This window comes from Pinus tabuliformis, chromosome 7 (assembly GCF_031772625.1).
Source record: "Pinus tabuliformis cultivar Carrire ecotype Pingquan chromosome 7, CPIR1, whole genome shotgun sequence".
Lineage (NCBI taxonomy): Eukaryota > Viridiplantae > Streptophyta > Pinopsida > Pinales > Pinaceae > Pinus > Pinus tabuliformis.
In genome coordinates, this window is record NC_142293.1 from 758,864,317 (window position 1) to 758,888,055 (window position 23,739).

Genomic DNA, 23,739 nt, shown 5'->3' on the forward strand with positions numbered 1-23,739 from the left:
TGACGCTAACTTGTCCCAACAATTTTTGCAGGAAAAACCGCGTCCCACTTGAGACAACCCATCTTGCTGAATCTTCTGTTGCGCTATTCCTTCTACCACTGACAAATTTCAATTGGAAAGACTTATCTCTCTGTCGATTCACTCAGAGAGAGTTTTCCCACGAAATCTAATCCTCTTGGATTTGAACTGCGCAAGCCCCTTGGAGATTCGAATTACTGCACTTGCAGGAATTTTGAATTCCTTTCTTCCTTCAACACTGGGTCTTCTGGCTTCTTCCTTCTGCTTTCCCTTAGCTCCGATACCATGTGAAAATTCCTATATAGAAGTCCTCCTGCAGTGATTAATATTATTTCTTCTACTTATTATCTCACAAATAAGTTATTCACAATGTTCTTACAACAAATATCGAAATATATTCTACTGCAGCCTTCATAATTAAAATGTTGCAGAAAGTAAATGTAAAGAAAAACATTAGCACAAATACAATCACAATGATAGTTATTTTTGGACAATTGTCCTCGGAAAAACCCAATGTGGGAAAATTAGTGCAGCAGAAGAGGGTTTTATTATTCTTCAGCGAATACTCATGTACAAATTACAACTAGCAAAACAGGAGTGAGAAATTTTACAGACACTTCCTGACAACTTTTGGGTCCAGGTGAAGTACTCCTCTTCCCCGGAATAGTTCTGCATCCCTTTGCGTCAAACTTCTCACACTGGCCCAGCATCTAGTTGCCCACGCGGGCTCTGCGTCAATCTTCCTCTGCGCTGCCTCTTTCTGCGTCACCCTATTCCTGCGTTGCATCTTGATGCCTTGCACTCTTTGAAGATGCTGATGCCCTCTCTTTCTTTCTCACCTGCAACTCTCCCTCTGATTCGATTTTCTCTTGTCAAACTTCAACCAGTGAGAAAAGCGTTGCCTCTTTCTACGACACCCTATTCCTACTCTGTGTCTTGATGCCTTGCACTCTCTGAATATGTTGATGCCCTCTCTTCCTTTTTCACCTGCAATTCTCCCTCTGATTCGATTTTCTCTTGCCGAACTTCAACAAGTGAGAAAATCGATCTTACTCGAGTAACTGAGTATCTGCCTCTGGTGTATTCAACAAGTGCCCCATCAAGCCTCATCTTATAATCCTGTCGTTGATCAATCAATGACCCAGATTAGATTCCAATCAATGGCTAGGATCATTTGATTTGATCTCTGTCTTCTTCTAGAAGTTTCAGCCACAGTTTAGATTAATACCCATTAATTGTTTTAATTTCTTAAGTTTAGACTTAGGGCCCCATTAAAATTAATTAATTATTTTAATAAGACTGTATCTTGTTGGAATTTCCAAAAATGATTTTTGGGTATTGGAGAATGCATGTGTCTAAGCCTCCCTGCAAATTTTGAGGCCTAGAGTACATCCGATGCTACCCCAAATCAACACCTCCAACTATGTCATCTGTAAGGCTATGATGTCCTTCCTTCTAGATGAATATGGCTTGAAAACCTACGTGGACAATGTTGTAGCAGTACCCCAGGATGTGGATCAGTTGAAGGAGTATAGAAAAAAATGGTGAAGGCAAAGCGAATGATTTTGGATTGAGTTCGAGATCATATAGTCTCACATATTTATTGCAAGAATACTAGTAGGGAAATGTGGGTAGCACTCTCCACGCTATATCAGAGTTCTTTCGGGCAGCGGAAGATGTTTCTCCAGCAGAAGCTGAGAACCATCAGGATGGAGAAGGGTGAAGGCATAGGTCCCTTCCTCACTCAGATTCAAGAGGTCTGAGATTAGCTAATAGCCATTGGGGAGGCAATCCAACCCACAAAGCTTGTACGATTGGAACTAAATTATGTCTCAGAGGAATGGAAAGTGTTTGTCCAGAGCATATTTGGGCAGAGACACTTTGCCTAGTTTGGACAGAATGTGGGCCGATCTACGGCAAAAGGAGTTGAGGTGAGCTCTAGTAAGGAGCACGATCAGTGGTAGTAGTAGCAAGGTCGTGAAGAGTGAGAAGGAAGAGGAAAATGCAGTCCTAGCATCTAAGGGTCCCAATCAGGTATAGGGGGAGCATAACAAGAAAAAGAAGGACCTGTCAAAGGTCAAGTGCTTTACATGTGGTGAACTCGGTCACTAAAGTGCTTAGTGTCCTCTCAGAAAGAAGGACAAGCAGGACCAGGCGGCAGTGTCAGTTGAAATATACAAGTTGTCCTCCAGGATGGAGGAAGACTTCGCTATGATGGCAGCGATACCTCCAGGAGTGAGGTGGGGTGACATGGAGCTATAGTCCAGAACTACAGAGATTGGGTAGGATCCTTGAGGTGTCCTCCTCATGGATCATTACCTTGCTATGGTGTCCCACAATATTCAGTAGCAGGATGGATCAGTGACAGTTGATGCAGTCAGATTCCAGAGTGACAGTTGCAAACAGGTAGGAGTCAGGTACAGAGGGGCACAGTGCAGTGTTGCCAGCAGTGCAGAGTGGCACAGTGGCAGAGTCAGTTGCAATGCATATTCCTTGGTAGTTAGTGCAGTAGCTAGTAGCAGTTAGGCGTCGGGAGAGACATATGCATCATATTGAACACAATTGATTTAGTATTTAGGATGCTTCTCAGTTGCAGTTGTTGTAGTTGCAACAACAATAGATGAGAGGGAGTTGTAGTGCAGATGCAAAGTTGGAAGCAGTATGGAAGTGTCAACAGCAGCACAAATGTAGCATCAGAGTTGTGCAGTAGTGTTAATTTTTGTAGCATCAAATGTGTTCTTGTCACTAAACTTGTTGGACAGGCTAGAAATTAGAATACATGAGATCTCCATAACCCATAAATCGTTTCTGGAAATTTCACCTAGAGACGGCTTTATTAGATTATGAACCTATTTTTAAATGTTTCTTAAGTCTAAACTTAGGAAAATTGGTTAATTAATCAGAATTAATTCTGTCAAGGTGAGAATTCTCCAGAAACTCACATGGATCGAGTTTGATATTATCCTATTCCTTGATTAAGTTTCAATCTTGGTCGTTGGAGCCCGAACAGAGGATTATAAGAAGAAGTCGATGTACACTTGGAGAATACAATTGAGACACTTGAGCAGTTCGATTTCCTTGGAAGATCGATTTCCAAAGAGTAGCAGCAGTTGCCAGAGAGCTAGAGATTGAATCAGAGACAGTGAGGGGCAGGGACAGTGATCTAGAGGAAGATTTCTAGATTCGGAGAGGCAGCAACAAGTGACAAAATTGATCCACGCAGAAGTAGCGCAAGGATTGCGCAGTAGCTGAAGCAAAGCAGTTCAATTTAGTTGGGAAGGAAATCCACTCAACTTGCAGAGGGCCAGAGAGTCACTTTCAACAACAGAGGCAGGAAAGACAAATTTCTTGGAGGCTAATCTAAGCCACACGTGCGAGATGCAGCGCAAAGACTACGCAAAGGGCCTACGTTGGGGTTTGGACAACTAGTTTTTCAGGAGGAGTCAGTGCCTGGATTGCTAGTGGAGTGAGAGAATTTCTTGTCTCTAATTATTTTTGTCATATACTTCTTGTTTGGTGTTGAAGTTTCTATGTTTACTTAGTTTAGAAACCCTTCATGCACCTTTTTTGATTTATTCCTACCTACTTGTTATTTTTCTTTAACAAGTTATTTACAAAGTAAATACTAAAAATAAACACCATTGCATGCTCAACATATTACAGATCAACAACTAAAAGAAACAAGAACAAACACACCACATGACACCATTATTTTTGGACCAATGTCCCCTGAAAAACCCAATGTGGGAAAACCGGTGCAGCGATCTGAGGGTTTTCTTATTAAACAATATCAGAGTACAATTTGGGTGCCGAAACTGGCCTACCAACAGACAATTTCCTTAGCAGCTATACCTCACAGTTTGATTGAAATCTCCTGATTGAAACCCCGGAAAACCCTTCCGGCAGTTCTTCAACACAAAACTGCTCTGCAACCCCAGCGTCTGCCCAATCTGGACTCCGTCAACCACTCCTAGCCTAGTGTTGGCCCCGTGTCAGCCTTCCTTGGCCTGCGTCAGCCCCAGGAGGCCCTGCGTCAGCTCTGGGAGCCTCTGCGTTAGCCATGCTGGCCCCTTTGGTGCTCTGCGCAGCACGTGGCTGCCTCTGCGTGGCCCTACGTGAGACCTTGCTGGCTCTGCGTCACTCTCCTTGGCTGCTGCGCTACTCTCCTGGCACAATCTTTGCCTTCTCTGTTCTTTTGTATTCAATGCCCCTCAACTGCTCTCCCGATCACTGATTCTATCTCTCTTAGCAAACCCTGCTCAAGAGAATAGAATGATTGATCATCTGGTGTTTTCTCCAAGTGACCTTCAAGCCTCCTCTTATTCTTTTCCTGTTGGCATATCAATGGCCGAGATTAAGTCCCTAATCAACGACTAAGGTTAGATTTGGCTTGATCCATGTCTTTTGGAACACTCTAACATAGATTCATATTAATACACATTAATATTTTATTTTCCCTAAGTTTAGACTTACGGACTCTAGTAAAAATATTAATTATTTTAATATCTCTTGATATGTTTAGAATCTTCCCAAACCCTTTCTGGGTATTAGAGATCTCATGTGCCCCAACGTCTCCACCAAATTTCGTGGCTAGAGCACATCCAATGCTACCCCAAATCAACACTCCCTTTTAGCGAGGATTGTGTTCTAGCAATACTCCTCACTGAGTATTACTTTGATCATCCGGCATCGGTACCTATGTTGATGCTAGGCCTTCCTGCCCAACATCCTCTGCACTGTTGCCCATGGTTCTACCACTGCCACTGCTTCATGTGTACGACAACTCCCTTTGCATCCGTGCTGCTACTGGTCCTTTCTCCCAACACTGCATCCGCACTACACCTCTTTTCATCAAGTTGCATCGTGCCGCTCACTGCTACACTGCAACTCAGTTACTGAGAAGTAAGTAACTGATCTCCCAACTTACCTCCCTGTTGGGCTAGAAACAACCACTGATGTTGAAGCTCTCTATGTCGCTGACAAGTGCTCCCTCTCCGACCTCTGCGCTGCTGCAACAACTCCCTGCATCTCGCACCATTGCACACCTCTCTGTGCCTTCCTTCACTAGTGCAACACTCTTGTGTCTCTCGCATTGTTGCAGCCTGCTAGCTCTATGCTGTCTTGGGACTCCTATACTGTAGCTGTCTCTGCTGCTCCATCCGCATCCGTCTCTACCCACTCAGCCAGTCTTGCTATACCTCATCGGGGCTCCCGTAGCAAGGTCTAATCTAGGAGGCTGGGTACTTTAAGGGTCCTGCCCCTCATCACCTGTAGTCCACCTGACTACAGCTCGATGTCTCCCCACTTCCGCTCAAGTGGAGCATGTGCACTCATGGCATAGCCATTGTCTGTCAAAGCTTCCTTCTCTGCCTGTGCTGGCGCTACCATAGCCTCAGAAGACTCTCCGTTACTCTTCTTCCTTGGGCACTTGGTCGCATAACGACCCATCTCCCCACAGTGGAAGCACTTGATCTTGGAGAGATCTTTCATCTTTCGCTTCTCATGCTTTCTCTTAGATGCTAGGGCCACATCCTCCTCCTCCTGCTTGACCTTGATCCCTTTGTTGCTGCTACCTGTCTTTGACTGCCCTCTAATCTCTTCCTAGCGAAGCGCTGCCCACATCTCTTCCCAAGGTAGGAGAGTCCCTCTGGCCAGGATTCTCTGGACAAACACTTCCCATTTTTTTGAGATAGCATTTATGGCCATCCTCACCATATGCTCCTGATTCGGTGTTGCTCTTATAGCAGCCAACTGATCTCGGATCTCATTCAGTCCTCCGAGAAAGGAGTCAATCGTTTTAGCCTTCTTCATTTGATACGACCTCAAATGGTTCTCGAGCAACATTCTTCTCTGCACAGAAGTATGCTGGTACAGGTTCTTGAGAGGCTCCCACATCTCAACTGCCATTTCCTTCTCGGCTATATGTGGTACCACATGATCCTTGACCCCGTCAAGGATAATGCACTTGGCCCTCGCCATCGCCTCCTCGTACTTGTCATTATCATTGGGGTCGACTGGGACAACTATTACCTTCAAGGCGAAGTTCTTAACACGATTTCTGTCAAGCAATGATAAGATTCTGGCCTTCCATACTACGAAGTTCGATGCTTCGTCCAGTCTATCCTGGTCTCCTACCCCGTGTAGTGCCATGATCCTCCTCTACTTCTCTCCCAGAAGTTCTCTGTTCGACACCTTTGAGTCTCTACTTCTCGTCTAGAAGTTCTCTTTTGGACTCCCTCTATGTCCTGATTTCCCTCCTGGAAATCCTTCTACCGCTTGTCGAGATGCCCCCTACTCTAATCGTCTTGTGCAATTGCACTACTGATTTGGGTTCCTCGGCTAGAAACCTTTGGTAACAACTCCTCTGGCTTTGCTCTGTTAGGTACCATTTTGACTACAATACCTCATCAACTCCACTCTGTAATATTTCTGCAGCCTTCTAGACTCTAGCAACTGCCTCTCTGTGAACTGCGTTAGCCCCTCTCTGCCTCACGTTGGTTATGCGTCACCCCATATGGGTCTGTGTTAGCCCTGGGATGCCCTGCGTCAACCCTATGCCCCTCTGTGTCAGCAACATTGGGCTCTCTGAGGCTTTGCGCAGCTCTCGGCTTCTTCTGCGTGGCTCTAGCTAGCTCTATGTCACACTTCTTGGCTTTTGCGCTGCTAGAAATAACTTCTGTCACCTCGGGACAGTTGTTTTCTGTTGCTATTGCTTTTCTCGGTTGATATCTTTTAGTCCTCCTGTGATCTGCAATCGTGCTCTGATACCATGTTGAAGTTTCTAAGTTTACTTAGTTTAGAAACCCTTCATGAACTTTTTTTGATTTATTCCTACCTACTTGTTATTTTTCTTTAACAAGTTATTTACAAAGTAAATACTGAAAATAAACACTAGTGCATGCTCAACGTATTACAGATCATCAACTAAAAGAAACAAGGAGAAACACACCACATGACACCATTATTTTTGGACCAATGTCCTCGGAAAAACCCAATGGGGTAAAACTGGTGCAACTATCTGAGGGTTTTCTTATTAAGCAATATCAGGGTACAATTTGGGTGCCGAAATTGGCCTACCCAACAGAGAATTTCCTTAGCAGCGATACCTCACAATTTGAGAGAAATCTCCTGGCTGAAACCCCGGAAAACCCTTCTAGCAGTTCCTCAGCACAAAACTGCTCTGCAACCCTAGCGTCTACCCAAATCTGGACTGTGTCAGCCACTCCTAGCCTAGCGTTGGCCTTGCGTCAGCCTTCCTTGGCCTGCGTCAGCCCCAGGAGGCCTTGCGTCAGCTCTGGGAGCCTCTGTGTCAGCCACGCTAGCCCCTCTTGTGCTATGCGCAACACTTGGCTGCCTCTGCGTGGCCTTGCGTGAGCCCTTGCTAGCTCTGCATCACTCTCCTTGGCTGCTGCGCTGCTCTCCTGGCACAATCTCTGCCTTCTCTGTTCCTTTGTACTCAATGCCCCTCAACTGCTCTCCCGATCACTGATTCTATCTCTCTTAGCAAACCCCACTCTATTGAATAGAATGATTGGTCATCTGGTGTATTCTCCATGTGACCCTCAACTCTCCTCTTATACTTTTCCTATTGGCATATCAATGACCGAGATTAAGTCCCTAATCAACAGTTAAGATTAGATCTGGCTTGATTCATGTCCTTTGGACCACTCTAACACATATTCATATTAATACACATTAATATTTTATTTTCCCTAAGGTTAGACTTAGGGACTCCATTAAAAATATTAATTATTTTAATATCTCCTAATCTCTTTAGAATTTGCCCAAACCCTTTCTGGGTATTGGAGATCTCATGTTTCCCAACCTCTCCACGAAATTTCGTGGCTAGAGCACATTCGATGCTACCCCAAATCAACATTTGGTTGGGCATTCATAGATTGTACTCGGATTTCACTACTGCATAATAATAAAACTCTCAGCTATTGCACCGGTTTTTGCAAGTTGGGTTTTTCCAGGGATGATTGTCCAAAAATCACTGTCATATTTTTGTGTGTGTGTGCTAGTATTTTCTCAATTTTCAACGCTATTTTATTTCGCAGTTTATTTAGTGAAAATCATAGTGTGATTTATTTGATATTTTCCGTAGCAGACAACAAATAAATTGTTAAATAAATTATCAATTAGAAAAATAATTTCCAGTTGTTGTGATATATTGAAATTTTAATAAAAAGGATTAGCCAAATTAGGTCTTACAACTTCACCACATAGCTTCTTGAAATTCATCTTCATTGGAGTATTCATGGACTTACATTGTGTCATGCCAAATATTTCTAGAAGCTTGAAAACATATTTTCCTTGAGAAAGGAAAATTACAGCAGGTCTCTGCCATACTTCTAGGCCTAGAAAGTAGTGCATGAAATGAAGAGCTTTCGTTTCAAATTCAGAAGCGAACTCCCGTTTACACATGAGGATAAGAGGTTCACCACAGGTCAAAGATAAATCATTAACTTATAATACGAAAATCAAAGGCATACCTTGGATCGTTTTGAAGTAAATTTTTGGATCAACATTGTTTCTAGTAAAACCAAGTGTCATCAAGAAGCTATCAATGCGACCATACCAAGCTCTTGGAGCTTGCCTCAAACCATAGAGGGTTTTCTTTAGTCTACACACATTACTTTTCTGGTCATCTACTTCAAAGCCTTGTGGTTGCTCCACAAATACTTCTTCCTTGAGGAAGCCATGCAAAAAAGCAGTCTTCACATCCATTTGGCGAAGAGTTCATCCCTGGCTAGCAACTAGAGCCACAATAGATCGGATGGTGGTGTGTCGGGCAACATGTGCAAAAATCTCATCATAGTCTAGTCCCTTTCTGAGAGAAACCTCTGGCCACAAATCTAGCTTTATATTTTTCAATATTGCCATCAACACCATGCTTAATTTTATACAACCATGTAGAAAACAGAACAGACTTACCTTGGGATCTTGGAACCACTTCCAATACACCAATATGAATGGTGGACTCATATTCTTCAGCCATTGCATCTTTGCACACTTGATCTTTCACAACTTCTTCAAAAGTGCATGCTTGATCTTGAATAACGTTGCTCATGGCTACAACATATCCCTGGAACCAACATGGTTTCTTTCTATCTCTGAAGGTTCCTCTGGGGGCAACATCTTTATCAACATCTTGTAGAGAGTCATGAAGCCATAATGGTCTTTTTCTAATAGGAGGATCACATGGAGGAGGATCCAAGGGGTCCATAGGCTCCATGGGTTCATCAACAAGATTAGTTTCAGCCTTAGGATCTTCTTGTATTTCAAATACATCATCTTGTCTATTAACATTAGCAGGGGGAAGAGGAGTGTCTCTTGCCTTTCCAAGGGTTGCATCTTCATCAAATATTCCATCCTTGCTAAACTCTATATTTCTTTGACCGAGTACGAATATTCTATCACCTTTAGAATTCTCACAATAACCAACAAACGTACCTTTCTTACCTGAAGCTTCCAACTTGTTCCTCTTTTGTTCTGGAACATGGAAGTAGACAGGACAACAAAATATCCTCAGGAGCCCAACGTCACACTTTTCACTAGTGAATACTTCTTCAGGAGCCTTATTGTTTAGGGCACAGTGAGGAGATCTATTTTGGACATAAACAATTGTGTTAGCAGCTTCTCCCCAAAGGAACTTTGGAAATTTCTGATCATGCAACATAACTTTGACTACTTCCATTATAGTTCTATTCTTTCTTTCGGCCACACCATTTTGATCTGGGTTATATCGTACGGTGGTCTCTTTCCTAATTTTAGCTTCTTTGTAGAAGTCAATGAAATCATTGGAAGTGAACTCTCCTCCATTGTCATATCTGAAGATTTTGATATGCTTTTGAGTTTGTTTTTCTACTAGAGCTTTGTAGTCTTTAGACTTTAAACATATTAATTGCTTGACTTTTATTTTTCGAAAAGTAAATCCATGCCTTGCGAAAAATAAATCCATGTATTCTAGCCCCTCCACCAAGTTCCCTTACTAGAACACATTCGATGCTACAAAAACTAACATTTAGCTCACTCATCAGACCTTGAGTGTCAATGCTACTGTCATCCTCCTGTGCTATAGCATCTGTAAATGACTAAGAATCAGTTGACATGTTTTCTTCTTAAGGTGTGGCATTGACTCCATGCTCCATGGTTCCATTTGCTCCTTTGTTTTTAGCACCATTTGACTACAAGAATCTTTTCCTTTTATCAATTCCTCCCAATGACTAGTTGTCCACCTTCCCTTTTGTGATGGATAATTTCACTTCATTCCTTTCCGGTTTTTACCCTTGTTGGCATAATGTGTGACCTATAAATCCATTGAATTTAACTCTCTTTGAGTTACTTGTCATTTGAACCATTTATGGTTAAACTCGATCAATCTTGCTGAGAGTTCATTTTGCATGCAGGTTTTTACATGCTAAGATGATGTTCTTTGATGTTGGTGAAGAAACAATGGAATATTTGAAAAATCAAATTACTACAATCTAGATTGAACATACTGACACACATTTTGGTTCTGGCAACCATAAGCAAGGTCTTGAGTTTCTTACCAAAGGTAAAGTCCTTGAAATCCTGCAATCCATGGAGGCTCTCCACAATCAACTGTAGCACCCTTCTTAGAATGTCATTGTTGTAGGGGGGAATAGGAGCAATTATCTTATGATCTCATAGAGGTAATAAGCAACTAGAAGTCTTACCTCCTTACAAGGATTTTCCATAAATCTCTGTTGAATTAGGGCAAGCATTGATGACTTCATTGCCCAACTTAATATCCTCCAATCAGATTGTGCTACTTTGGACAAGCATGTGTCTAATTCCTCTAATTTCGAGGGGACATCCCTTGTCTTTATCAACTTAAAATTTGTCCCAATTCCTTTTCTTGCTGCAGATCGCTCGACTGCTTTTGCTGAAGAGTAATCTGAACTCCTTAGAAAAAGGTTTTGCTGATTTGTCTGTTTTTTGCTCCATAAGAATGTGACTACCCAAAGAACACATTGAAGTATTGTTCAACTACTGTTGCCCTTCGGTCAAGTAATTCATAGCATTTGTGAGGCCTTCTAAGGCATGTTACCATCTATCATCCATGAGGAAATTCTCACATTCCAACTTTGCAAATAATCATGATGGCAATCCTTTTAATTTAGTTGAATTTTTTTTTAATATCAGATTTCTTCATAAATTCTACAGAAGTAATTTTGCCGAAAAATTTAATAAATTCCAAAAAAATTTGGACAGAAAACTTTGCCTCTCCACCAATAAATTCAACTGCTGCAATAATTCTCCACAAATAAATTCACCCCAACAAAATAATTTGGCGCAACAAGAGAAAGTTGACCTGGCAGGAGATATTTGGCACAAGAAGATAGATCTGGCCCAACATAATAGTTTTGGCCTAGCAAGAGAAATTCGACCCAATAGGATAATCTCAGCCTACTAAAACAAATTCGGCCCAATAAGAGAAATTTGGGCTAAGAAACGAATTGGCACAACAAGATGAATTCGTCCCAATAAAAAAAATTTGTCCCAACTGGTTAAATTCGGGCTCGTAAAATAAATTTGGCCCTGTAAAATAAATTCGAAATTCAGTGCAGCCCTTTCTAATTCGATGCCATGAACTGAACTCAACCTCTAGAGAAAATTAAGCTAGGGTTTCTGTCATGTCCCTTCTCAAACACATTTGTAACAGGGTGCTGCTACACAATTTTGCACAATTTTGGTTAAGGAAAGAACGCATCATTTTCGACTTAGGGACTTTGTTAAAATTGGAAACTAGGGCCAAACTCCATGTGGGTCATCTTATTTATGGCAGCTGATATTTTTATTCGATCCCTCTCGTTGAGAGGTGTAGGATTGATCTAAAGATCATCCAATTCCGATAAGTATTTATGGAGATATGAATTTATTTTGATTATGGAATTATTATCAAGCCGACCAACAACATATATAGGCTCAAGAAGCCCAAACGTCATGTATATTCAACCTATACGTTTTTGGTATAAATAGAAGAGGATTTGATGTCATTTGCAACACACATTCTTGAGGTGATCTCCTCCTCTCCACGTCTTGGGTTTTTGGAGAAGGAGTGAGACACCAAGAGTAATACGTTGGCCTAATGGTGATGCCCTAGCCGCAGGTCGATCTACGTAGCAAACAGAGACACTTATACGCTGTCTAAGGAGATTCATACGCTGTCCAAAGTTGCAGTCTAGGAGGGTTCCTTATGCAGCTAAAGGAGGCTCTTACACGCAGTAAAGGGGAGGCCTTGTCTGCAATCTTAAGTGCCCTAACTGTAGGCCTGACCTGCTGCTCTTGAAGAGCCCTCATCTGTAGTCCAACAAGGAGTATTCTGGCCACAGTCAAGCCCTGCCCCAGCTGCAATCAAGGGAGCTCCTATACACTGTCAATGTGGTGAAAGAGAGGCCTAATATACGCTGTTCAAGAAGCCTTATGAACAGGCCCTAACACGCTGTCAAGAAGCCTTATGAACAGGACCTAACACACTGTAAAGAAGCCTTATACACTATGCTGTCCAGAAGTAAAACACAGTCAAAGGAGACATGTAACACTTGGCCTCCAAGTATAGTAGCCGCAGTCAAGAATTGAATTGGAATCAGGTACAGGGACCAACATTCCAGGGTGATAGAGAACAGCAAGGTCATCAAATAGACAATCTCAACATAGAGATGTCTCTGAGGTACAGTCGTAAGTAGGAGGCGTAAATGATGAACAACAGTGATAGAATGCCATCTGTTAGGACAACAACATGATGATGATGCACATTGGTATGGGCAGCATGAAGTTGGATAAGATCATGGACATGGGCAGCATGAAGTTGAATGAGGTCGTGGACATGAAGGGCAACGTGATGATGGATGAGAACATGGACATGAAGGACAACATGATGATGGATAAGATGATGGACATGGGCAGCATGAAGATAATCATGATTAGTGCAGCATGGTGCAGTATGCAGTGGTACAACAAGAGAACCAGATGCAGCACGATGATAGGTGAAGGAGTCACCTTGGAGAATCAGTTGAAGCAGAATGTCTTCAACTAATCTCATCGTTATACGAAATGATCTATGCTAGATCTAGATATGTCAAAGCGTTGACTTCTGTTGTAAATGTATGATCTCTCTATCTTTCTCTCTTTCTCTGCTGAATTTTGAAGAACATAAAAGAAGAATTGATCAAGGGTTTCCCCACATTGTGGGGTTTGTCCCTGGCTAGCGCCACATCTTGTGTCCTCTTGTCTTGGCTTGTCTTCTGCAATTTATATTTATGGTCTATTTGCAATTTACTTTAATGCTGATGTGATTACTAAGTATGAAAATTTAAATAAATTGCTTTCGCATAGAACATACCAAAAGTTAACATGGTATCAGAGCTAAGGTGAAGACAATGCCCAAGATAGAGTGAAAGAGCAATCATGGAAGACAATTGGGACAGAACAAAAGGATCAATGGGTTCCTCATAATTCACCCAGGGTGAAGTCGAAGAAGAGAATATTATCAGAATGGCGTAGTGGAAGTTTCTGATGGCCCATCTAAAGATCACTTCATTGGGAAGTTCGGATCTAAGGGTGGAAGGAAAGGCAGATGCCTTGGTTGCAATAAGTTCGGCCATTATGCGAAGGAGTGTCTGAATGGCAGAGACACTTCTCTTGATAAAGATAAACAAATCATTCCAGGGTCAAGGGAATGATAGGTAATACAGTTCATCAAGGAGAAATGGTCGACTCTTCAAAGAAAGCAAGGAACCCCCGGCACTTCATTGGATAGATAATCGTGGGATTATACTTGGAGCTGATACCACCTATCCCGGAAAGGGTGTAGGGAATGTTACCCCTAAATTGAATAAGGGTAACTTGATTCATTTACAAAATCTCTTTTATTTACCTGATCGCAAGAAGAACCTGGTGTCCATCTCGAAATGGAAGTCAAAGGTTTAAGGGTAGCACTCATCGATGGAAAGGTACGTAGATTTTTCAAAGATGTTTTTGAGTTTAGGGTTGTATCAAGTTGCAGGAAGTCTACTGGGGACCATGTCTATTGACATAGCACCGGAGGTTTGTGTGTTAGATGGTGACAGGGATGCATGAATTCAAAAAGAGCATGAAGGTACATGTCTGAAATGTACCGAAGGAAAATGTTACAAGGGGACCATTCCCCTCATATAGTAGGTCCACAGGTTTGGAACAACCCGAGGAGTTTGAGATTCATGATCGGGAATCTCATGTATACAGGTGGAAGAAAGCCCTCTATGGCTTGAAGCAAAACACCTCGAGCGTAGTATGAGAGGATTGATAGCTGTTTGATGAAGCTGAGATTCACTAGGAGTGAAACCGATCCAAACCATTTCTTGAAGGTTGTGGATGATAGACCTCTCATACTGGCACCTATGTCTGACAGGTGCAAACCCTCTCATTTGTAGGAGACAGAGGGAGTTGGATTCCAAATGTGGAAAGATAAACTGCAAGCCTGTGACTATCTCGAGGATCTTAACTTTCAGAAGTTATATGGTAGTGACGTCGGACCAGATTTGGGAAATGTCTCCGAGTTTCATAAACTCATTTGTATATGATGTTCTTGGTGAACCTTCGTCTGAACATATGTTTTGCAGTTAGTATGGTGAGCTCATATTTGGTTGAGCTTCACTGGATTGGTGCCTAGAATCTTCTGAGATATCTTCAGGGCAAAATTTCTCATGGATTGAGATACACTGCCTGAAATATTTCAAATGCTGAGTTGGCAGGCAGTGTGGAGAATCACTAGAGCACTTCTCTGTGCTGGTTCTCCTTGGGGATCTACTTCGATGTCCTGGTTGAGCAGGAAGCAGAAGTCTGTGGCTTTGAGCACCGCCGTGGCAGAGTATATTGCTGCTAGCATGGCTACTTGAGAGGAAGTCTGGTTACAGAAGCTCTTCAGTGAGTTGTTTGTACACATGATGAATACCACTGTGATTCTCTGTGACAACTAGAGGTGGGATTCAATTATAGAGGAATCCCGTATTCGATGATTACGCCAGGAGATAAACATCAGATGTTGTCTTATCTAGGATATGGTAAGAAGATGAGCAAGGAGGCTCCTTCGCATTGAGATTGATGTACAGGTCGTTGACATTTTGACAAAGCCCCAGGAAAGATCAAATCTGTGATTTTCCCGTACGACTTGGAGTCATCGAGCGACCCTTGTAGAAAGGTCTTGCATGTTGCATACATTGCGCTCTGGGAGCTCTGGGGGCTTGCGATTCTTACTGGAACAACATACGGCCACAAGGTGACTCACCCTCCCCTGGTGGTGTGCACTGGAACAAGATGATTCGCTATCTTGTGGGACAAGATGATTTGCTTTCTTGTGGGACAGGATGATTCGCTCTCCTGTGTAGCAGGATGATTAGTTCTCTTTTGAGGTCTGGATGATGTGTTCTCCATGACAAAATGTAGTAGGATGATTAGTTCTCCTGTGAGGTATGGATGATGTGTTCTCCATGACAAATTGTAGCAGGATGATTAGTTCTCTTGTGAGGACGGGATTGATTAAGTTCTCCTGTCGAGGCATCCTACCCATGCAGTTAGGGACTCATGGGAAGTACCTCTCATCTGATCAGTGAGCAGGGAAATGAAGTTAGGGACCATAATAGTATCGATGGACACATCGCTGTATCTACCATACTCCCTACACTAGGATGACCTTCATTGATCTGGGATCAATGATACTGGTCTGGGACCAGTGGTAGGAGTTGTACCCACTATGACGCTGACTTCAGGTTGGTTGAGACTGGTCTGGGGCCAGCGGTACATACTCTGAGACTGACTTCGGGTCAGTGTAGGATTGGTTTGGGACCAGTGAGAGTGGTACATACTATGACGCTGACTTCGGGTCGGTTGAGACTGGTCTGGGACCAGTGGTACACTCTCTGAGACTAATGATACTAGACTGGGACCAGTGGTAGGAGTGGTACCCACGATGATGCTGACTTTGGGTTGGTTGAGACTGGTCTGGGCCCAGTGGTACGCACTCTGAGACTGACTTCGGGTCAGTGGAGAATGGTATGAGACATTCTCGATCAATTCTTCTTCTTCATAGTTCAGCAGAGCTAAGTTGAGCAGAGCAGAGCCAGCAGAGCTGAGCAGAGTTGAGCAGAGCAGAGCGGAGACAGTAGAGCTAGCAGAGCTGAACAGAGCCAGCAGAGCTGAGCAGAGCAGAACAGAGTCAACAGAGCTGAGCAGAGCAGAGCCAGCGGAACCAGGAGAGCTGAGTAGAGCAGAGCGGAGCCAACAGAGCTAGCAGAGCCGAACAGGGCAGTGCAGGGCACTGATGGCAGATATAGTACAGTTGGACATATGGATCAGCGGATGGAGTTCTCCCTAGTTGAGAGGGAGTGTTAAAATTGGAAACTAGGGCCAAACTCCATGTGGGTCATCTTATTTATGGCAGCTGATATTTTTATTGGATCCCTCTCGTTGAGAGGTGTAGGATTGATCTAAAGATCATCCGATTCCGATAAGTATTTATGGAGATATGAATTTATTTTGATTATGGAATTATTATCAAGCCGACCAGCAACGTATGTAGGCTCAAGAAGCACAAATGTCATGTCTATTCAACCTATATGTTTTTGGTATAAATAGAAGAGGATTTAATGTCATTTGCAACACACATTCTTGAGGTGATCTCCTCCTCTCCACGTCTTGGGTTTTTGGAGGAGTGAGACACCAAGACTATTACGCTGGCCTAATGGTGATGCCCTAGCCGCAGGTCGATCTATGCAGCAAACAAAGACAACTATACGCTGGCCTAATGGTGATGCCCTAGCCGCAGGTCGATCTACGCAGCAAACAAAGACAACTATACGCTGTCTAAGGAGATTCATACACTGTCCAAAGTTGCAGTCTAGGAGTGTTCCTTATGCAGCTAAAGGAGGCTCTTACACGCAGTAAAGGGAGGCGTGTCCGCAGTCCTAAGTGCCCTAACTGCAGGCCTGACCTACTGCTCTTGAAGAGCCCTCATCCGTAGTCCAACAAGGAGTATTCTGGCTACAGTCAAGCCATGCCCTAGCTGGAGTCAAGGGAGCTCCTAAACATTGTCAATGTGGTTAAAGAGAGGCCTAGTATACGCTGTTCAAGAAGCCTTATGAACAAGCGCTAACACACTGTCAAGAAGCCTTATGAACAGGCCCTAACACATTGTACAAAAGCCTTATACACTACGCTGTCCAGAAGTAAAACGCAGTCAAAGGAGACATGTAACACTTGGCCTCCAAGTATAGTAGCTGCAGTCAAGAAGTGAATTGAACTCGGGTACAGGGACCAACATTCAAGGGTGATAGAGAAGAGCAAGGTCATCAAATAGACAATCTCAACATAGAGATGTCTCTGAGGTACAGTCGTAACTAGGAGGCATAAATGATGAACAACAGTGATAGAATGGCATACCTGTAGCAGCCCTATCACAATGAACAGTAGTGATAGAATGCCATCTGTTAGGACAACAGCATGATGATGATGCACATTAGTATGGGCAGCATGAAGTTGGATAAGATCATGGACATGGGCAGCATGAAGTTGAATGAGATCATGGACATGAAGGGCAGCATGATGATGGATGAGATCATGGACATGAAGGGCAACATGATGATGGATAAGATCATGGACATGGGCAGCATGATGATAATCATGATTAGTGCAGCATGGTGCAGTATGCAGTGGTATAGCAAGAGAACTAGATGCAGCACGATGATAGGTGAAGGAGTCACCTTGGAGAATCAGTTGAAGCAGAATGTCTTCAACTGATCTCATCGTTATACAAAATGATCTATGCTAGATCTAGATAAGTCAAAGTGTTGACTTCTATTGTAAATGTACTATCTCTCTCTCTCTCTTTCTCTACTAAATTTTGAAGAACATAAAAGAAGAATTGATCAAGCGTTTCCCCACATTGTGGGGTTTGTCCCTAGCTAGCGCCACATCTTGTGTCCTCTTGTCTTGGCTTGTCTTTTGCGATTTATATTTATGTTCTATCTGCAGTTTACTTTAATGTTGATGTGATTTCTAACTGTGAAAATTTAAATAAATTCCTCTCGCATAGAACATACCAAAAGTTAACAGACTTAGGAGGTAATTTGACTTTATTTGGTTGCTAGTGGAATGTGGGGGCCACCCACATGGGAGTTCGAATTGGCCCATTCGAATAGTTTGGAGGGAAAGTCGAATAGGTGGATGGAGGGGCCCATGTGAGGCTAGGGTGGCCCAAGGAGTTATAAGGAGGGAGTAGCTCTCATTTTGGATTCATTCTTACACCTTGCAATCAAAATCACTTCACTGTTCACTCTGCTGTTTAGCTGAGTCAACTAGTTGTTTAGCCAGGAATCTCTCAAGTGAGATATTCAACCTGTACTTCGGGGGACCATCTGTGCTCGCCCTAGAGAGGCAGTTCCATAAGTATTTCAGGAGTTTCAGGAGTGTGTTACAACACAACCACAATAGGGAGTGTGTATTTTTGGCTAGCTGGAGAACACGCAAGGGGAGTTTGGAGCCATCAGTGATCAAGCATTTGTTGGGAGAGTTAGGGGATTGGGAGAGCAACAGAGTGCCAGCCTTTCTTGCGAGTTTGGAGCTAGGGGAGCTAGCGTTGCAGTAGTTCAATTTACAATTCGCTGGGCCTACGCAGAGAGTCATCACTAGGCTCACGTGGGAGTTGGAAGAAGGAATTGTAGAGTTGGAGCTGGCCGAGAGAAGTAGGAGATCACTTGGAGGGCCATTTGAGGAGGATTACTAGAGTTGGGAGAGCAGAGATTGACATGATCAGTTATAGCAATAGAATTCGAAAATGGAGGAGGGCCAAGTTGTGAAGGGTCAATTTTTGAAGGTTGGAACAAAGGGAAACCTTTTCTGGGTTTTGGGCAAGGATCACAGTCCTAAATTATAGAATTTTCTGGACAGATTGAAGGGGTCAAACAGGGGTCCCAGCTCAGCCAGCAACTAGAGGAGCTAAGGGGAATTTGGGCCAAAATTCCGAAGTCAACATTTGGCCAATTCCTTTGTGGGCTTTTCTGGGTTTAAGCCAAGGAGAAAGGAGTTGAAATCTCATAATTTTCTAAGCATGGGAAGCAGTGATTCTAGCCCTTTGAAGTCAACAGACAGAGCAGTTTTCTGAGGCAGCGCAATTCAGTGTGGTGCAGCAGTTGTAGCAGCCTTCAATTCAACATTTTCTCACGTGGGTTTTGTCATGCTTGTCCATTGAGACAATCCTAGGTGCACCATTCTAATTTACTATTATATTTGCTCCTGAAGAAGTAATAAAATGGCTCAGCAGTTCTCTATTTCAAGTGTTTCCATGGGTGCTTAATGTATATTTCGTTTTTCTGATTGTTGGATTGTTTGTATGCTTTGTATACTACTTACATTCCTGTTTAGGAACATTACAATTTCAACCTGCATCAAAATTTCAAGCTCTTGTAACAAATGATAAACGTTCCACTCCTAATTCCCTCACGCTGACAGGAAAAACAACTTTGATACCACTGTAATATCCAAAAAAATAATTTGAATTTTTTTTCCAAAATTTTGCTTCAAAAATTTAGACTATAAATTTCTTTATTTAAAACTCAATCAAATTGCATGATTTGCATCATTAAATTATTTACACAACAAATAAATTTTGCAATGTGAAACCCAAAATGTGCAACTCAAGTTAACATGAGAAATAGCAGCATAACTCAGCTTGACTATAGTAAATATGGATATGGAAATACATGTCAAATAAGGTTTTAAGAACCTGTTAAAACACTTGCAAGATATCTATATCGCTGACGCTGTCTCCTCCAAAGCTATGCACCTATGAGACATCTTATTGACCTCTCCTCTTGATCTCCATGTTAAGGCCAGTGAGTGGATCTGATTTGGTCCCTCCATTTTTGAGTGGCTATGTTATATCTCTCAATACCAAACCCCCTCTTGATTGGATTAGTTAGGGTGAATCACTTACCACCGAAACTAACCTACCTTCTACATAATACGGGCTCTCACTTGGACAAGCGCCAAGAGCTCAACTCAACAACTCTAAAACAGTAATCCCAATGCATACCTAAGGATTGAGCTCTCTTCTTCTTTAATAATCATGGATTATCTGAATACAAATGGGTCATCCAAATACCGTGGGTATTTTTCTTCTTTTATTAAAGTGACTTGCAATATTCTTTTTCTTAGTCACTTTTAAATTAATTAGTTCCCAGGTATTACATGATTACTTTTAATTTGTAGCCTATGGGAATGGCTAGGCTATTGAGTTAGTCTCTGCTCCCAATGCTTGGAAAAAGGGACATTACACTTCATCATCTCCCATAGGTTCTCTTTATAATTTCTCCATGGGCCAAATCCCTAATCTCCAAAATGATAGATGGCTAAGATTAAATCCAAACCTTCTTAGATCAACATTGGAGATTACATCTAAGTCATTTAAATAATTTAATATTTATCCTTAGATAAACATTGGCCCAAATTCAACGTTAATTAAATAATTAATCAATATACTTTTCCTAAGTTAAAAAAGCTTAGGAAGGAGATCATATTAGTTACTCCTTTCACAAAACCACCAAATGAGGACTTATCTTGCTTGCTAGACACATGCCTATGCATAAGACCTTCCAAAGCTACAAATTCAACAACCAAGATACAAATGTATACACTTGAATCGTCATCTAGAAAGAAACGAAGAGAACAAAGAGAATAAACTTGGATCATTGATGAAAAGTGCTAATCATCTTTTATCTCCTCTCTTTTTAAAATGGAGTTATTCTCATTTAATCTATACTCGACACTAACAACTGCCTTTAAAAGTTGATTTGTCTGACATTAAATTGTAGTGTTATTATTTTCCTATGAATAATTTCAAGTGAGATAATTTCTATGAGGTTGGGTATGCAGGTTTAAACACTCCAGTTCATATATTGATAGATTCAATATATGCTACTCGTTTTGGTAAGATTGGAAGTAATGAAGATTTTGAAGATCCAAATAATTATCTCCCATTGAAGAATAAGGTTCCTCTCTCTCTCTCTCTGTCTCTCTCTGTCTCTCTCTCTCTCCCTTTGACACACAGAGATGCCACCATACACAAATTTCAAGGAAATATTCACGCACTTATTCAGTCACATTCAAAGTATATGACAATAAAGAATGTATAGAACCGTAAAAGAAAAAACATCCAAGACCACATGAAAACTGTGCAAGGGCTTTGGCAACCAATCAGTTAAAATATATCCTAAGATAAGTGTGCATTTGGCTAGACTAGCTTGCATCATCGATTTGTTGCTGATATAACCAGAGAGACATTTTCGTATATTAGCAGAAGAGCAAAGAAAAATTTCAATTTCATGCCTATTCTCTAGTGATGTTATTCCATCAACTTCCTATGTAAAATTTCTAAAACGAAGAACAGCAAAGATATTTTCTCACAAGTCATTGTGTATATGAAATCAGCTTGAGGATGTGACGTTGGAAATGGGACTGGGGGGAAGAATATACGATGGACCTTTTTAGTTTTATTGTTCCTAGTTGCACAAGTTATCTCTCCTCTTGCACCTTTTATTGGTGTCTGAAAGTTCAGATTTTCATTATTGTATTAAACCACGTGCTAATACAAGTCTCCAGGATATTGCCACGAAGGTATCTACTTTAATTGAAACATTCATTTAATCGCTTCTTAAACACCATGTATATTGTAATCCTTCTACGTTGTAGATATGGGTATTGAAATTGATTAAAACATATGTAGTGCTTGAATGATTATGTGTGTTGGTGCTATTGTAACAATACAAGAAGGATGAAATGAACATAGGTTTGCATGCAAGGTGGAAATAATAATCAGTGGTAAACAATTCATGTTTATAAATTATGTGGAAGTTATGACAACATATAGTGCTAACTGCTACATTCAAAATACAAATAAATTTTGTATTAGGATGAAATTACGTACTCTTTTCTGCCAATTGGCTAGTTTATCCATTTCTTAACAGAGAATATGAGCAATAGCTAATTTTGTGTAATAGTATTAATTAATTTTATGAAAAGAATTTAAGAGTTTACTATGTTCATTTTTTAGATAATTCAATAGCAAAAACACTCAAGCTAGGTGTTCTAAATGAAACATTGAACATTTTGAATTTTTTGGGTGTACCAAAAACATAATCTAATAATAACAACAGGAATATTGAAAATTTTAGATTCACAAGTTTCTAATAATTTGAAATTCAAAGCGTATTGAAAAATTAAATTAACCCTTGAGTTTGAATATTGATCTTTGAAGTGTAGTCATAGAATTTTCATTTATTAGAGCAAAAAAGTGTGCATTCAGAGTCCTAAAAATGTATGCATCTCTGAAATGCATCACGATGATTTCTACTCACATAAAACAGATGCATGGCCTGTTTTATTTTCCTGTTATCTATACTTTCTTGGCAAACTTCTGTTTGACTATCTCCAGATTATTCTTAATGTCCATAACACCCAGGGATGAGGTGGGCATTTCCTTAAGTCCTATCAATAAAGTAATAGTTCATAATTATTCCTGTTTCCTAATCTCCGAGTTATTTCACGGTCAATGGCTTGCTAACCAGTTAATTACTAGTTTCTTTTGTTTTCCAGTAGAAAAAACATCTTTCAAACATTGCCGATGTGATTTATCCGAAAGCTAGTTACAAAAATAAATATGGATCACAAAAGTCTGAGATCAAATAACATCTTTCATTTCAAAACAAAAGAGGTTACATATATCTGAGTTCATACTGCTTCTATTACAACCATATGTAGGAGAAAATAAAGCTTCAAGATGTCAAAGGATGATGGATAGATAGAAAAACTCAGAGAAAAGTCTCTCTTCCAAAATCAGGCAAGACCACAGTTACACACCCATGCAAAACTGTCAAAAAACAGAACAGACAGGGGAATCCGAGAACGGCCTCCAATCTAAACTGAGTAAGAAAAGATCGAGAAGCAAAACTAAAGTACAGGGAGAAGACAAGGTAAAAACAGAGAGGGAAAAGAGCCACCATGAGAGAGGGAAAGAGCTGGAACTGGTGGCCAATCCCTGGAGCCGGCATTCAAAATGTAGCAGACCTGTCAAAACAGAAACACCACACTTGGAAAGCTGATCAGCCAGAGTATTCTGTCTCCGAAAGATGTGACAGAATGATATATAGGAGAAACAAGCCTTCAAGGATGAAATCTGCTCCAGTCAGTGGAATAAGGAAAGCACCAAAAGAGAGAAATTCCCCAATGCCCAGTCAATGGCCACCTTTGAGTCACCAAAAATGTGGATTTCGTCCAATGCAAGCCATGAGGCACAACACAAAACTCCCCAAGAGACCAACACCTCTGCTCTCATATCGGTACCTCTACCACCGGACCAATAAAAGTGGAAAGTCAGCAATGGATTTAGGAAGATGATGGCGCCACATCTGCACAAACCCCCCACTGAGGCACCATCAAAGAAACCGATAGGATGTCAGTGGTCTAGCGTTTTATAAGACCAGCTATGCCTACTGCAGGAAGAATTCCAAGGGCTGATTTCCATAAAGTTTGTCACAATTTTGAGAGTAGTCGCTCTCAAATCTGGGACAGAGTTCTCAAAAATGCAGCCCCAGATACCCCTGAAGATATACAGAGGGATGGCACTGTATTCCTTTTGTCTATCAGACCAGTAATGAAGACAAG

The 23,739-nt window shown here is 41.5% G+C and overlaps 1 protein-coding gene across 1 annotated transcript in view; it reads left to right on the forward strand.

Moving 5' to 3' along the window:
* The window catches only part of LOC149249743 (DNA (cytosine-5)-methyltransferase DRM2-like), a 271,981-nt gene that overhangs the window by 90,016 nt on the left and 158,226 nt on the right, over positions 1-23,739 (forward strand). The window contains exon 9 of the mRNA XM_089458777.1: positions 20,953-21,068. Within this exon, the coding sequence (XP_089314903.1) occupies positions 20,953-21,068 (116 nt within the window). The remainder of the gene's footprint in view (positions 1-20,952; positions 21,069-23,739) is intronic.